This window comes from Dama dama, chromosome 4 (genome assembly GCF_033118175.1).
Source record: "Dama dama isolate Ldn47 chromosome 4, ASM3311817v1, whole genome shotgun sequence".
NCBI lineage: Eukaryota > Metazoa > Chordata > Mammalia > Artiodactyla > Cervidae > Dama > Dama dama.
Window position 1 is genome coordinate 55,193,435 of NC_083684.1, and position 17,134 is coordinate 55,210,568.

A 17,134-nucleotide genomic window follows, 5' to 3' on the forward strand; every position below is an offset into this window, starting at 1 on the left:
TGAGTGGGGGCAATAGAGGGGTGGGGACAGAAAGCAGGTCCATCCTTGGTCAGAGCCATGATTGCAAAAGAGATGTGATTAAACATGAATTTTATGTTCAGGCCAAAGAAAAAGTAAAATGAACTCAGGAGAACTGTGTCATTGCTAAATATTACATGGGGAAAGCAAGGCGTATGTTCTTCATTAAGCGGATTTTTTCCTTGATGGGGTTTGACCTAGGTGCTGTATAGCCAGCCATTTGAGGGTGACCTGTTTGTAGAGCTGGTGAAAGGAGTTGTTTGGAAAAATGGTGAGCTGGAAAGAATTGGCCCTGGCCAGTTAAAGGGAGGCCAGGCGAGAGTGGGGCAAAGAAAGGTTCTGCTATCCGGATACCCTCTACCATTATCTCTCCACAGTTCCACATCAAAGTGTATTTATGAAAATAATACCTGATCATGTTCAGTAAAAGGTCAGATAGCACAGAAGAGTAAAAAAAACCTTCTTTACATCCTCCTAGCCCCTATCCTACCCTCTAGAGATACCTTATGTGTTAACAGTTTCTTGTATATCCAAACTTACTTATGATAGCTAATATCTATAGAATACTTTGCATGTGCTAGGTACAGTGCCAAGTTCTTTGCATGGATATCTCCATTAATCCTCACAGTCTCATCACAAAATATGTGCTCTTGTCCCCCTTTTCAAGAGGTGGAAACTAAGACCAAGGGTTTTTGTTTTTGACTGACTAAGACACTTGATTCTAAGTTGCACATTGTTTTGTGTGCATAGAGAAACTGCCAGTTATACTAACATAGTACTTTTAGACATCAGTTGTTAAGATACATACTGACTCGAGATGTTAAAATGTGAAAAACGTGTGTCCAAAAGTCAGTTATTAGAGTAACTTTCCAAAAGTCTCAATAAGATAAGTATTAGTTATTAGATAATCTCACTGCTAATTAAAAGTTAAGTCAGAAGGTGCCTTTTATTTTTTCTGCTCCTTTTACTTAATACTATATCTTGAACGTTTTTTCGTACCAGTGTATTAGCCCTGCTTCATTCTTTTTAACTACTGCATCATTCTGTGGCGTGGATGTGCCTTCATGTGACTGGTACTTTACAGATGGTTTTTTTCTTTCTTCCTCTTCCCCTCTCTTCCTTCCTTCCTTTTCAACATAAAGACCACCACACTGCATATTTTTGTGTGTATATATCTCTAGGATAGACTGGAAGTTGAATTGTTTGGTTTAGAGCATGTGCATTTGCTGTTAATAATAAGACTGCTAAGTTGCCCCCCCAAAGACATTACACCAATTTATGTTTCCACACCAAATATTCTGAGTCCCTGTTTGCCTTGTAGCCAGTATTAAAGCTAAAAAATAACTAGTTTTAGAATTCCCATCTCTGTGGCCCTGAACTCTCCTGAGCCCTCTGGAGGCCCTGGTTTCAGTATAGCTGGCCCTTCACACAGCTCAGATACATTTCCCCAGCCACAGAAGCCATTCCTGTTTTTTTAACATCTGTGCACTTCTCACCTGTTTTGCCTCCTAAACTGTCAGCCTCCAGAGAATCAGTTCTGAGCCTCCTTTTTCTCTGTCCGCAGATCAATGAAGAAATCTCTGTGAAGCACCTTCCGTCTACAGAGCCCGACCCACACGTGGTCCGCATCGGTTGGTCCCTGGACTCCTGCAGCACTCAGCTAGGTAAGGGAGGCCAGCCAAGCAGTCCAGAGTAGAGCAGGTGCCTTGATCCCTGGATTCTCAAGCTTCCTCAGCTTCCGTCTCCCACACTGGACCCAGAACAGAACTACCCTGGGGTGGAATAGACAACAGGGATTAGGTTTGTGGTGCTGCCTAGCTTCAGACTTACAGGGTTCAACTGGAAGGACCACAGTCATACAACAATTTTTCTACAAAAAATTTATCCTTCATCTTTAAGAACAGGGTCCAAAGTTCTCTTCAGAAAACTGCTCCCTTTAAAAAAAAAAAAGACCAGTTGTCTCCTGTTCTCAAACCATTGTGAAAGTAATAAGGTCCTCAGCTTTCATTGGGTTCTGTCTGGAGTCTTCTGTCCAGAGCCTAACCCAGAGTAAAAGAGAAAGCAAAGACCAGTGGGGCCAGGGCTGGCTGGCAGAGAGGGGCGGGGAGGGGCTGTCTTGAGAGGTTTTGAATTTTCACAGATTCCCCAGGTCCTAATGACTTTCTGGCCCCAGGTGACTGATTTCAGTGACCCATGGTGAGACTTTCTTGATCATATAAAGATTCTGATTGAAAATAATGTCTGCTCCTTGTGAAAATTCAGGCCATTACAGAGACAGGGAAATGAAAATTCCTCTAAACCTGTGAGATAATGACCAGTGTTAACATTTTCATCTGCATTCTTCCAGGCAGTTCTTTTGTCCTTTGTGTATCTCAAATGGGATATGTTATAGAACTTTTTTGTAGCCTGACTGCTTTTTCCCACTTAATATTGATGGTTATATTTTTGTAAATAAGTATAGGTTTTTTGACCACTGCATAACTTTTCATTTTATAATTGTATTACCTATTTATAAATGTTTTGTAGGTCATTTATGTTGATTACAAATTTTTATAGTAAAACACTTGAGCTCTCCTTGTATGTAATTAGTCTGAGCCGTAAAAGTAGAAATGGTAGGTTAAAAGCAGTGTACAGTTTTCATTTTGATGTGTATTAGTAGTTTTATTTAAGATTCATGTCATCTCCTTTTATCTTTGTTTCAGTTTTGGGAGGTAAATGGAGAATAGTTGATACAGATAAACATGTAAAGCCCAGAAGAATCAAGCAGATGTCCAGGTTACACAGCTGATTCAGGCTAGAGCTGGGCCTGGAATTCATGCTTGTTGGCGCCTGCTTTACTGGCAGAACTTAGGTTTCTGGCCTAATATATCTGTAACTCAGATGTCAGCCAGGGCCCTTGGGGTCTCACTCATCTTGCTTCAGAACCCAGTTGTGTAGCCTGAGGCAATCAGTCCCTTTCTTACGGGGTAGACCTCGTGATCTGCAGAAGCAAAACCCCTTTACTGATTTCTGACCAAAACTCACTGACACCAAAAACAGACACTGTTAGGAGACTTAACTGAATGTTGAATGTCACAGGGAAGAAATGTGCCTTAGTGTATAGCCTTCCTCCATCCTGGCTTCTCTCTTCCCTCCTCCCTTTTTTCCCCAGTTCTCCCTTTCTGTTCAAGGCAGTTTAGGTCAGCTCAAACTCTCAGACTTAACACCTAAAGCCATCAAACCCTCAGAAACTCTGCATGGTGAAGGGCTTCCTTTCAATGGAAACTTTCTTACCTCCTCCCCCAAAAGCACCTGATTAGTAAAACTGGCAAAGAAAATGTTTCTTTTATTTGTTTCAATTTAAAACTATGTAACAGCCATAAAGGCCATTGTGACCATCACAGGTTTAACCCGACTTTGCCTGTTTCTTCCCTCAGGTGAAGAGCCTTTCTCCTATGGCTACGGAGGCACTGGGAAGAAGTCCACCAATAGCCGCTTTGAAAACTATGGAGACAAGTTTGCAGAGAATGATGTAATTGGCTGCTTTGCGGTGAGTGCTGGCAGCCCGTGGGAGTTGACAGAACCAAATGTTGGTCCTGTGAGGTCAGCCTGCAGCGTTTTTTTCAGAATACCTCTGTCCGTTGTCTGTGCTTTGTCCAGCCGCTCTCACCATACCTCTGTTTCCCTTTGACACACTGAAATGTTTGTGGTCATTTTGTGCAAAATTCTGCCATTCTTCCCCCTCTGGCCTTTTGTGCAAAGTCCTCAGATGGCATCCTGAAGATGTTTGGGGATGTCAGACGTGTACAACTCCTAGATACTAGAGTGACATTTCCTAAGCAAACTAAGGAATTATTTCCCTTTGCTATGGAATAGTCTGCATGCATAGGTGCTCAATTGTGTCTGAATCTTTGCAAGCCCGTGGACTGTAGCCTGCCAGGCTCCTCTATCCATGGAATTTTCTCCAAGAATACTGGAGCGGGTTGCCATTTCCTTCTCCAGGGGATCTTCCTGATCCAGGGATCAAACCCTTGTCTCTTGTGTCTCCTGCGTTGACAGTCAAATTCTTCAGCATCAGTACCACCTGGGAAGCCCATGGAATAGCCTATCTGTTCTCAAGGGCAGTGGTGTTGGCTCTTGCCCGCACTTTAGCATCATCTCATTCCAGATCTTCTCCCTTCCTTCACCTCATTGGTTTAGCCAGGCTTCCAATAGTGCATTGCCTTTTAGGAGGATGGGATGGATGCAAAAAACAGAACAAGATAGAAGAGACCTGAACTGCTGCTGAACTTCAGTCTCCAAGAGCAGTGACCAGCACTCACAGAGGTGTAGAGTGTGACTGATGGTTCTGGGGCCGGAATCCCTAGGCCCAGGCCCAGGCCCAGGCCCTGCTTTTCAGCTCACAGCCCTGGACAGCCTGCCTTCCCTGTGTGTTTGTTTCCTCTCAGTGAGAATTCTTACACCTACCTCAGAATTTCATATAGTGTCATTAAGGTAAACCGTTAGAAGCACTTACAACAGTGTCTGGCAGAGAATGAAGGCTCAGGAAATACTCTTTAACACTGTGACCATTGGAAGTTAAATGTCTTAACGATATGCCATGCAGCCCCAGGAGAGTGGTTGGCCAGATGGGTGCTTCCTCTTGGCCCCGTTCCCTCTCCCTTCTCCCTCTCTCCCTCATAGTTATGTACACGGTACTCTTTTTTTCTTTCTGTCTTTTTTCCTCCCCTCTTTGAAAGAATTTCCATAGAACCTTGTCCAAATTCTAATGTTTGCTTTACCATTTTTCATAAATATATGTATGTGTATGTATATGATTTTTATCTGACCTGTTTGAGAGTAAGATGCCTACTTTCTGTCTTTATTCCTTAATACTTAGCATGCATTTCTTAATAATAAAGCTATTCTCTTAACCACAGTAATCAAATTTAATGTTGATTTAATGCTATTATCTACTCCACAGTCCACGGTTAAATTTTGTCAGCTGTCCCAGCAGTATCCTTTAGCACAATTTGGTTTGTAGTTCAGGATCCAGTCCAGGATCACTGACTGCATTTTCTTGTCATGTCTTTTTAGTCTAAAACAATTTCTCAGTCTTCCTTTGTCAGTCATGACCTCATTATCTTTTTAATAAAAAGCATGTTTTCTTAGATAAAAATTAACCATGTTTATATTCTGCACACTGTTCCAAACCTTGCATTTTTTTTTTTTTTTTTTTTATTTAACAGTAAATCTCAGCTATCTTTCCCCTGTCTACACAGAAAGTATAAATCTAGCTCAATTTAAAACACTGTTGGATAGTTAATAAATTCTTACGGTTTTCAAAAATATTCAGAAATACAGAAAGGTATACAGTATAAAGTCTTCTTCAGACCCTTCTCCTCCACCTGTGGTTCACATATGCCCTCCCCTACACATGAACCCACTGGTACTCAGCATTTCTTTATCAAAGGTGGTTGTTATTTTTCTTCTTCTACACAAAAGGTAGCATATTACACATGTTATTCTGTATCTGTCTTTGTTTAACTATATATCTTAGAGGGTTTTTTTTTAATATCATTATCTAGAGGACTTCTTTGTTCTTTTATATAGTCTGCAGTCATTGTGTTGATCTACCACATTTATATAGTCAGTCCTCTCTTAATAGATATTTGGTTAATTTCTCATCGTTTTACTTAGTGGCTTCCTAGTATTCTGATGTAGGTGTCAGTTTCCCCTGGTGGACCTGAAAGTTATTTCTTGGAACAGTTGATGCTGCAGTGATAGTTTATCATTTCCCACTTACCAGAGTATCTTGGAGAGCTTTTCATGTTCCCATTCATGGATGTCCTGTGTAATTTAGCCTCCCACTTCCCCATTGGAGCACATTTAGCAGTGCTGGAGTGAACAGTTTGCACATTCTTGTATTCTTGTGGGCATACAGTTGTAGGATATATGCTACTGAAAGCATAAATTCTGAGTCAGAGGTATAGTTTTAATTTTTGATAGCTACTGTGAAGACTGTACTCCAGCTCCAGACAGGTTGTAGCAGTTTAGTGTGTCATCAGCACGTGACTTGTGTTCCCCAAGCTCTCTTATTTGGGTGTGATATTCTGAGTGTGTGGCAGTTGCGAACTTTGCGCCTTGACTCTTACTTCAACCAGTTCATCTTTACTTCTGTTTTTTAAGACTCTGTGTTCAGTTTCCTATGTTTAAAGGATCAGTTCAGTTCAGTTCAGTTGCTCATTCATGTCTGACTCTTTGCAACCCCGTGGATTGCAGCATGCCAGGCCACCGTGTCCATCACCAACTCCCGGAGTTTACTCAAACTCATGTCCATTGAATCGGTGATGCCATCCAACCATCTCATCTTCTTCTGTCCCCTTCTTCTCCCACCTTCAATCTTTCCCAGCATCAGGGTCTTTTCAAATGAGTCAGTTCTTCACTTCAGATGGCCAAAGTATTGGAGTTTCAGCTTCAGCATCAGTCCTTCGAATGAATATTCAGGACTGATTTCCTTTAGGATGGACTGGTTGGATCTCCTTGCAGTCCAAGGGACTCTCAAGAGTCTTTTCCAACACCACAGTTCAAAAGCATCCATTCTTCAGCCCTTAGCTTTCTTTATAGTCCAACTCTCACATCTATACACGACTACTAGAAAAACCATAGCCTTGACCCGACGGACCTTTGCTGGCAAAGTAGTGTCTCTGCTTTTTAATATGCTGTCTAGGTTGGTCATAACTTTGCTTCCAAGGAGCAAGTGTCTTCTAATTTCATGGCTGCAATTACCATCTGCAGTGATTTTGGAGCCCCAAAAAATAAAGTCTGTCACTGTTTCCACTGTTTACCCATCTGTTTGCCATGAAGTGATGGCATCACTTTAAAAGATTCAGAGCGAAGGGTTAAGAAAGGGTGTGAAAAATCAGTGACCTGAAGGGGAACTAGTAGGGAGGACATTTGTGTCAGAGCTTGAGTTCTCAGCATTCACAAAACAGGACCAAATGACCTTCCAGGTGGAGAGAACAGTATAACTCACTTCGGCAAATCATAAGGAATAAAATATTTGGAGCCTCGGGAACAGCACAAAGAGGTGTGAGAGGTGAGGCTGTGAAAACACACACTTTGAACAGTGCCAGGCTTAAGGACTTTGGGTCCTTAGGCCCTAGAGTGGCATCCACGAACATTTTAGCAGAAGTGACACAGTTAGACTTGCGTCCTTGACTGTTGGCCCTGTTGTGCTGGGTTTGTCAGTTGAGGGTGCTGGTTTCCATACAGTGAGGTAAGTTCCTATAGTGAAGCTGGTGGACATAAAAAAGGTTAGCCCCTGTCATGTTCATTTCCGCAACAGAGCAAAAGTGACCTGGGCCATTCTTGCTCAGGTGAGAAGACACGGGAGGGACCATACTGCAGGGATTGAGGCAGGATTTAGTACAGCACATGTTTGTGTGTCTGCCCTGCGTGACCTCTACCTGTATGGATGCTTACAGACACAAAGGACCATGCAGAACTATGCCCTGTGACCACTGAGGAGGGTGGCGAGGAGTCTCCTTGGGGGAAGGGGGCTTTCACAGCTGCTCAAAGGCAAGTCCCAAGATGGTCTCTGCATGCATGAGGGAAAGGAATACAACTCAGCCTTTGCTCCCGTCTGCTGTATGACCCCAAATTTTGAGTCTTCCTTAATTATTAACCTTTGCCCTCCAGCTGAAGTGATCTTTGTGAAACACAATTTTGACCAGGGAGTTCTGCTCTTAGGAACAAGTCAGGGGCTCTGCTCTGCTGCCATTAGCAGAAATTCAAACTCCTTCCCCACCCCCACACTTCAGTCCAGAGCAGTGTCTGGCATCTGGGAGTGAGACCCCCCACTCGTGCTCTCATTCTGTAGGAAATAAATTAACCTGTTTAGTCCTTAGCACAACTCTGCTATATTGTGGAATCTTTTTTGATAAGGAAACTGAAGATGTGGTAAATGGTAGAACTAAAGCCATCTACCTTCCTAAACAGGATCTTGACACTAAACCTCAGCTGATCAGTAAGGACTCAATGAATTGTTGAATTAATGAATATGGTCCCTTCCAGCTATCCAGCTGTACCTGAAATTACCACCTCCCAGTTCTTTATGCTTCAGCCAGTCTGACCCTGTGTCCTCTCACTGCCAGATTTGTACATAATCACTTCTCTTTAGGACTGTCTTCTCACCCCAAACTTGGCTCGTTCCCATTTATTATTCAGGACTTGGCTTACAGGTTCCTCCTCAGAGAATCTTGATCCTCCGTGTGTGTTCTCACTGATTTAGGATAATGTCCTTGTCTGGTTCCCCACTAGGCTCTGAGCTCTTGTCAGGCTCAGATGACTAGAATATACATCAAGAAGAGCAGGAACTCAGGGAGCACGTGTTGAACATATAAATGGATGCACTTGTGGAGCCAGGCTTGGCTTAACAGGTCCTGCTGTAAATTTCTTTCCATCCATTATCTTGTGGGAGTTGAGAATGGACAGGACAGCTTCCTCTCCATCTCAGGCTAGGCACAAGACTCAAATACTTAGAACTTCCTAAAATTACACACTTCACATCCACTTCTGGGTTATGGCCAAAGAGGGCCTTGTGCTGTATATGGTCTGAGCCATTCCTTGGGGCTGGCGGATGCATCTATATGTTGAGGAGGGCTGCACTTGAATCTGGGTCGAAGCTGTTTCCACCCCCTACATCTGCTCCCTGACTCATGGTTCCTGGTACCTTATGCAGAGCATTGGAACTTACCTTTCTTTGGATTTTTTTCCCCTAGGACTTTGAATGTGGAAATGACGTGGAACTTTCCTTCACCAAAAATGGGAAGTGGATGGGCATTGCCTTCCGAATCCAGAAGGAAGCCTTAGGGGGTCAGGCGCTCTACCCTCACGTCCTGGTGAAGAACTGTGCGGTGGAGTTCAATTTCGGGCAGCGGGCAGAGCCCTACTGTTCCGTCCTCCCAGGCTTCACCTTCATCCAGCACCTTCCCCTGAGTGAGCGCATCCGGGGCACCGTTGGACCAAAGAGCAAGGCAGAGTGTGAGGTGAGGGGCCTGGAAGCCTGCCTGGGTGGCCGCCTCTGCAGAGCCATGCTGCTGCCTAGACAGGAGACCTGCCCGCAGCTGAGTGTGGCAGAGCTGCCTAGTTTCGGGGAGAGTGAGGGGGTGTGGGCGTGGCTTAGGCCAAAGAGGGCAGGGCTATCGTAACTAAATACCAGAAAGATCCCAGAAGTTGCCACAGTGCTCCTCAAGTGAGGTCAGAATCTTGAGAAAGGAGGCCGTCCAGCAGAAAAAGGATGCGAAGGCACTTTCTGGTGAGCAGGTTCCTGGAGGAGGTTGTGTGGCTCCACACTCCTGCCCAAGCCTGTCTGAGAACCAAAATGGCACCTGGGCTTGGAGCTGATTCGGCCGCAAAAGCTGTACTCCTGCTCTTGGTTCTCAAATAATTTTTTTTGTTTTTTCTGGTGTATAAGTGATTTTGCGTTTATTCTAGAAAATTAGTATAAATATAAAGGAGAGTTTCCCGTAATTCCACCATCTACAAATGTTTCCTTTTAAGTGTTTTGAAGTTTATCCTGTGCTTTTTTCTGTATTAGGTACTGGTTTTACACACATTTTATTATTGAGATCTTACAGTATAAGTAAGCATTTTGATACCCTGCCCTTTCACTTTACATTTTTTGGTGTGCTTTTATCTTAACTACGTGAACACCTCTTTGAAATTTGTTGTTAGCAACCTCACAAACTATTTTCCTCTTCTTGGACATTTCACTTGCATCCAGTGTTTGCCAAATTTTAAACGTACTAATTAGAAATGGTGCTTGTCCTTGCACATACATTTGTCGCCATCTGAGACTCCAGGAATGTTGTACCACTCCTTGTGCCTATTCCGTGGGCCTTTCCCTGTCAGACACCCCTGAATGCTGCCTAAACAGAAATGTTAATATTCATGGTAACAGCAGGCCCTCTGCTGAAAGTCTCACAACCCTCATCCTGTTTCACTCCCAACAGCAATACTGTGAGGTAGACACTGTTAACTGCTTCCATTTCCCAGAGATGGCTGTGAGGTTTAGAGTCACCCTCACGGTCCCCAGCGAGTGGTGATGCCAGGCTGCCGTGGTACACACTGTTCACCATGCCCCTCTTGGTCCTGTTTTCGTAGATTCTAATGATGGTGGGCCTGCCCGCTGCTGGGAAAACCACGTGGGCCATCAAACATGCAGCCTCCAACCCCTCCAAGAAGTACAACATCCTGGGTACCAATGCCATCATGGATAAGATGCGGGTAAGCACAGCCCCTCTCTCTTTACCCGCCCCCCCTGCTCCCTGCCTGCTGCCTAGCCAACAGGACCCCCACCCACCCCTCACCACTCCCTGCCCACAGGTAATGGGCCTACGCCGTCAGCGAAACTATGCCGGCCGCTGGGATGTCCTGATCCAGCAGGCCACTCAGTGCCTCAACCGTCTCATCCAGATTGCTGCCCGCAAGAAGCGCAACTATATCCTAGATCAGGTACTTACTGGTGACCATCGTACCCCAGGAGAGGGAAGGGGCCTTTTGGGTACCTGGGAAGTCCTCTCTCCTCCTTTTTTTTTTTCCCCATAATGCTCTTGGACTACAGTATTGGTCAGAGGTCAGCTATACATGGTGGCAAAGTCCCAGAGTCTTGACATAGCTTTCTGAGTCCAGTCTGCCGGGGGTCAGGGGGCAGCGATCCAGACCTGGCTCAAGCCCCCAGCAGCCCAAAAGAATATCGTCAGGTGAGAGCAATTGTGTGAGATGGAAAAGCTTAGATTTCTGAGCCAAGCAGACCTGGGCTTGAATCCCAGCTCTGCCACTTGCTAGCTGCATGCCTTTGGGCAGCAGACTTTATCCTTTGACTGTTCAGTCTCCTGATCTGGAAAACAGAGCTCAGAATGGTGCTCACACACCTAACATGGAGACTGGCATGTAGGAACTGGAGATTGTTGTTAATCTACAGAATGGGTCTGTCCCAGCCTCTCTCGGCATGTTCTTATGACTATCAGGTACATGTATATGTCATGTATTTTCTACCTGCATTTCAGTGAAGAGCAGGGTTCTTCACATTAAAAGTATGAGCGACCCAAACGGTTAAAGTTCCTCATTAGTACCACGTGTGAAACATCATCCTTGATATTTGTCCTGAAGTCTTTCTCAAGTAGCAGGTTTTGTCTAAGTGTGCAAATATATAAACTAAGTAGCACTGCTGACCTGGCAGCTTTAACTGGAGTGCCTTCCATGAGTGTGGCCCTGGGTACTTGGTTACCATGAGTTTAAAGGGCTCCTGGTGAGGTTGGAGCTGGCTTTAGTGATTGACTGATCAGAAAGGTGGTTGAAAAGAATTCCTGGTGGTCCAGTGATTAGGACTCTGCACTCCACTGCAGGAGGCCCCTGTTTTCAATTCCTGGTGGAGGAACTAAGATCCCACAAGCCATGTGGAGCAGCAATAGATAGATAGATCCATTATTCATCCAACTAACTCACAACCTTTTAGAAAGAAAAGAAAGGTGGTTGGAAACTCCCAAGAGATCAAGGTGCTTTTGTATAGGAGAGAACATCTTACAGAAAACAAGCCGGAGCTTCTGGGTTGGTGAACAGTGGAGATTCGGGGAGGGTGGCACGTTCCACATAGCTTGCCCTTTGCGTCTGTTCCATCAGGTTGTTCCTGCATTATATCCTTTTATAATACACTGGTAATCTAGTGTTCAGAGTTGAAAAATTGATTCCTTAATATCCAACCTTTGAAAGAAACACACAGAACTTAAGACAAAAAAAAGACTACTAGTTGGTGATGGTTCTCCATGACAGGTAAATTACACAGTCTCGCCAGTTAGATACTGAGAGTGGAAATCTGGTTTGCTGATGAAACAATTATACTAGAAAACTGAAAGTTGGCCAGAACTGCAATACTGTTGATACTCTTCTGTCATGGTGGAGATACAAGATTTACACTGGGTTCTGCTTTTCTGGAAGGTAAACATGAAAAAGGTGTACTTTTAAATTTTTTTATAAGTGTGTTTTTTTTTTTTTTTTTTGGCCTCACTGTGCAGCATAGGGGGGTCTTAGTTCCCCAAGGATCAAATGCACTCTCTCCCTACCCCCCACCCCACCCCACCCCCACACACATAGTGGAAATGGAAATGTGGAGTCTTATCCACTGGATCACCAAGGAGTTCCCTGGAAAGGTGTACTTTTATCTCGTGACCGATCCTGCAACCCTGGGATTAAGCCCTGAAGACTCACATTTGTGAAGGCAGACATGATCCCATAATACTAAATTTTGATAAAACAACTAATTGGGCCGATGTTTAGACTGCATTTATGGAAGAGGGGTACAGGGTAGTCCAAGAGCCACTCAGGGTTGCTGCCCCAGTCCAGCCCCATCAATAATGGATATAGCCAGCCTTCTTCCCCTTTGAAGACTTTGTTTAAATTAACCCTGGTGTCACCTTGCCCCATTTCTTGTCAGGGCATTTTGGAATTGTAGTCCATACCTTGAGAATTATTTTTTTGGATACCACAAGTATTCTCTGCCTCCCTTTTTCTCAGTTTGCTAGTTAAATCAGCTGTGAAACCCATTTCACATATAGAGGAAAGAATGTGGTCTAAAATGTTTATAATTCTAGGGGTAAATTGTCTTAACATCTCCGTCCAACATTGCAAAATGTGCTTTCTCTGAAGGTCAGGCCCCCAACCCCTCAGCCAGGCATAGAACTGCGGGGCACTGTAAAGACTCACTGTTGGCCCTCTTGGCTTGTGCCACCGGCTCGCTCAGGACGGGGTCCAGGGCTTCTCCAGGTGCCCCTGTGGTCTCCAGGGCTGCTGGCCTCCTGGTGAAGGAACATGCAGGTCAGGCCAAGTGCTCCAGGCCAACAGCAAGGCAACAGAACACAAACTCTGAAGGTGAGGTGGGGTGGGGAGGAGGGTTCTCTGGCTCACCACAGATTAGAGGATTGACTTGGGGCCCCAAACTAGAGGTTACTGAGGCCTGGGAAGAGGTCTGAAGCCAGTGGTTTGACCTGTTTTGGCTTAAACATCAAAAAGGGTATTCCAGGAAAGCCTGTGTGGGTAGATGTGTGTGTAGAAGATTCATAGCAGGCTCCAGGCCAGATCCTGGCATTTCCTCCCCCACCAACCTTGGCAATGAGGGGTAGGTCGATGTGCAGCTGACTCCTAACTTAGATTGGGTTCCCAGAGCCAGGATTGGGACTGCAGGCAGAGTCCCTGCAGTCCCTGGATCTCAGCCCAGCACTGTCTTTTTCTGGTTTTTCCTGAGTGGTCTGACCTCCCCACGTCTGGGTTTTCTGGGTTTCCTGTTACCTAGTTTGACCCCAGAAATGCCCCTTCTTGAAAGGGGTATGTGCCTGCAGAAGCCAGGAAAGGCCAGGTTTTGAGGTGGGGGTGTGTCTTTTGCTTTCATTCCGTGGTGACCTGAGTGTCCTTTTCAGATCCTGTGGGTGTCAGAGCTGTGGAACAGCTGAGGAGAAAAAGTAGCAGTAGGCCACATTGCTTCAAGTGGCTCTTTTGGGTCCTCTGTTGCCAGTGGGAATCCTCTGGAATGGGAGACTGCCTGGCCTATCCCTGGCCTACCAGATGCAGAGCAAGAGCTGGCCTCAGTGAGACAGCAGACCTGCCCTCCTAGAGGCTTCTGAGAAGAGCCTAGGCCACTCCCAGAGTTGAGGTCTGAGGCTAGTTCTCCTCTTAGAAATCCAGCAACCCAGAGCCAGGCCAGGCAAATGATCGGAGGCTACGATATGACAGCGGCATTAACCTTGCCTCAGCTCAAGGTGGTTGTGCTGCTGCTTGGCATCCCTGTGGGCAGGTGCCATGCCTTTGCCTGAAACAGACCCAGGGCTACTGTGGGGACGCAAAGTAAACTGCCTCTTGTGGACAGGCATGTGTCCACAAGGAGAAGAGGGTGTTTCTTCTATCCTCCCCAACCCCAGAACCTCAGCCCATTCCATTGTTGACACTCTAGCCAGTTCTGTGTCTGCACATGTGGTTCATTCTACTGGGTTTACCTCATGCTGAGCCCAGAGTGAACTCTTCGGTCAACAGCTTTAAGCTTGCTTCTGTGGGATTCACACATGTTTCTCCTGCTGCCAGCCTGATCTTGTTGAGTTGTAGAAGGGGGACAGTTGACAGGAGACAGTGTCTCTTAAGAGATTTCAGGCTGTGAGCAGCCTGTTTTGTTCCCTCCTGCCTGCCCCAGACTGTCACACACCAAAACTACCCAGGCAGCTGCTCTGAGAAACCCAACCCCTGTCCTTTGGCCCACATCACAGAGGAATGGGAGTAGCCAGGAGGCCAGGGAACACAGACAGCCCCAGACCTCCTTCAAGTCAGCATCTTCAAGCAGGGTGGGACTGAGAGAAGCAGGAACGAGGCAGCAGGAGCCCACACAGCTGGAAAAGCTGACCTAGCTGTTGTGTTGGTCTCCTAGCAACAGCCACCAGCAGCCCCCAGTGACCACAGCAGTGCCGGGCCAGCCCAGGGGCTCTGACCTCACTGTGTTTGCTGTGGCAACAGCCACCAACAGCTAACTCCCTTCCCTCTAGGAAAGCCAAGTATTTGCATTTTTGCTGGTGTGGCTTAGATGCTCTTCTTCCTTTCCCCAAGCCAAGGAGTGAGGGGAGGGAGGTGCAGTCTTCAAAACTGTCACCACGAGGGTTCTCAGCACCTCAGCTCTGAAGTGTCTGAGGAGCCATCCCTCAGTGTCTAGCCTCTTCCCAGGACAGAGGCCAGCTGTTGAGGAGTGCCGTCTGCTCTTCCCCCTCCCTCCCATCAAGAAGCTGTGGGGACTGGCCCCTCTGGACAGCAGTGCTTCTCTTCTCTGTCTCTTCATCCGGACATGGACAGGGCAGGTCTGCTTCATAGAAAACCTCCAAGAGGCGTTTATCCACGTCCTTGACGTTCAGAGGAATCAGAATAGGATTGCTGATCATTTCTTATGGGCAAGCAAACAGTGGAATCAGTTGTCCACAGAATGTCTGGGGCCACACTCACCCCTGACACCCACCCATCTGGGTTATGTGCCTGGCGGAAGCTTCATTATTTAGCTGGAAGTCAAATTCTGTCTTCCAATGACCAGGCGCCACCTGATTCGCATTTAGGAATGGAGACTATGAAGAGCAGCGAGAAGGACTTGACTTTTCCTTTGTAACCATTGTGCTTTTTCACCATTTGTGTGGCTCAAGGCACAGATGTATGGCATACACGTGTATGCCTTCACCCCACCCCTAATGAAGGTTGAGACATTTTCCCTAGAGAACAAGGAAGACCCTCTAAATGCTGTGTGTGTCAGAACCATGGGGTCAGGTTGGTTTAGAGAATAGTTACACCCACAACCAGATCTCCCAACAGGTGTGCACTGCTGTCCCTGGCCTCTGGCTGACCCACATCCCAGCTTCTGTTCCTCGTGTTTTCGGAATAGGCTCTCTCGTGTTTCATCTTCTCCTCAAACTTAACTTTCCTTGATGCTCCCTATTGGGAAGCCTCCCCAGGACAGCATCAGTCCTGCTGGCCCCAATTTCAGACTTCTTTCCCTGCCAGACATTTCCACATCTGCAAATTCCCACCAGAGCCAGAGGGAGGGTGATAAGATCTCTGTCTTTCAGATGCAGAAATTTGAGACTCAGACTAATTAGGTGGCTTGTCTACATCCTCACAAATAGAGGGCACAGCTGCGATTTCAACCTCGAGCCTCTACCCCAGAGCCTAGATTTCCACCCTGACTCGCCGTTCCTACCCTTCTGATGGGAAATCACCGTAGCTTGACCTTCGCCTGGTCCGGGTTGCTTGAACTCAAACCATACAGCAAGAAGAGCCAGTGCAGCCCGCCCAGTGATAGCCACCTCACACCAACCATGACCTCTGTTTGTTGAGTGTCAGCTGTGAGCCAGACCCTGGACTAAGCAAGGGCTTTACTTGCCTGAGCTCCTTCAGTCTTAGTAGTGACCATATGATTTTCCTCTTATTTTCCCCTTGCAGGGTTTGAAACTTAGTAGATAGGCAGACTGAGGCTCTGAGAGGAAGTCACACCCTCAGGGCCCTGTGGTGTGACTTGACAAGGTCACATTAGATCCAGGGTGTGCCAAGCTTCTGCTCTGCACCACTGACCTCTGTCTGGGCAGCTTCCATCCTGGAGGCCACAACAGAGCCCCTACTCCAGGGATCCCTCACACATGGTTAGATGCTTTATGGTCCTTTTTCCGCTCAGTCTTCGCCAAGTCTAGGAGAGAGGCTTTTCTCCCACATTTCATGGATGAAGCAACAACACAGACTGGCCGTGGTGAGCAAGTAGCGACACTGGATACTTGATGCTGGGCTTTTTCCACCCCACTAGGCTGCATCTTCAAAACATAACATTTGTTTGCCTGTTTGTGGATGCAGGCCTCTTTACAGGTTTGTTCCCGTCTGTGGCTTCTCCCCTGATTACCTTTCAGGGCCACTGAAAGTTGTTTAAATGCAGTATTCCTTATCACTCCAGCTCTGTTGTGTGAAAAGGACACCCGTATGTGTGTCTGGGCCCCACTTCAGAGACTGGGGTTGAGGAGGACCCCTATAGGGGGGTTCCAGCTGCTGTCTTTCTCAGTGTGTCCAAGTGATTCAGGTCCATAGGCTGAGTCCTTGGACCACTGGGGTTTGATAGATCTGGGCCCCGGTCCCAAAGGGCCCAGCATGTGGGAGGTATGCAGTGAATGGAACCTGTTGTGCTCTCAATCAGGTGTGTCCTAGAGCACCACTCTCTACCAGCACCAGCCCAGGACGCACCTAATCATCACCTAGAAGAAGCAAAGAGAAAGTTATTAGCAAAACTGCACTTGCAAACAGTACAAGCTATTGGCTTGCCAAGCACCCTAGCTTAGAAGCTTGTGGGTGCAGCTGGTGTTTCAGAGCAGGACTAAGGGGATAAAAGAACCACAGTGTTGATGAAAATGATCTACACAACTGTCAAAGGGGCTGGCTAATTACAGCATCTGTTCTACAAAGAATAAAGGAGAAACCAGGGAGTTCCCTGGCAGTTCAGTGGTTAGGACTTGGTGCTTTTGCTTCCTAGGGCCGGGGTTCAATCCCTGGTTGGCAAACTTCAGATCATGCAAACTGCACAGCATGGCCAAAAAACGGGAGA

The 17,134-nt window shown here is 46.3% G+C and overlaps 1 protein-coding gene across 4 annotated transcripts in view; it reads left to right on the forward strand.

Moving 5' to 3' along the window:
* HNRNPUL1 (heterogeneous nuclear ribonucleoprotein U like 1) overlaps window positions 1-17,134 on the forward strand; it is a 33,814-nt gene that overhangs the window by 10,764 nt on the left and 5,916 nt on the right. For all 4 annotated transcript variants that reach the window (XM_061139367.1, XM_061139365.1, XM_061139366.1 and 1 more), the window contains exons 6-10: window positions 1,583-1,682; window positions 3,435-3,547; window positions 8,760-9,026; window positions 10,144-10,266; window positions 10,366-10,494. In XM_061139367.1, coding sequence (XP_060995350.1) covers window positions 1,583-1,682; window positions 3,435-3,547; window positions 8,760-9,026; window positions 10,144-10,266; window positions 10,366-10,494 — 732 coding nt within the window. The remainder of the gene's footprint in view (window positions 1-1,582; window positions 1,683-3,434; window positions 3,548-8,759; window positions 9,027-10,143; window positions 10,267-10,365; window positions 10,495-17,134) is intronic.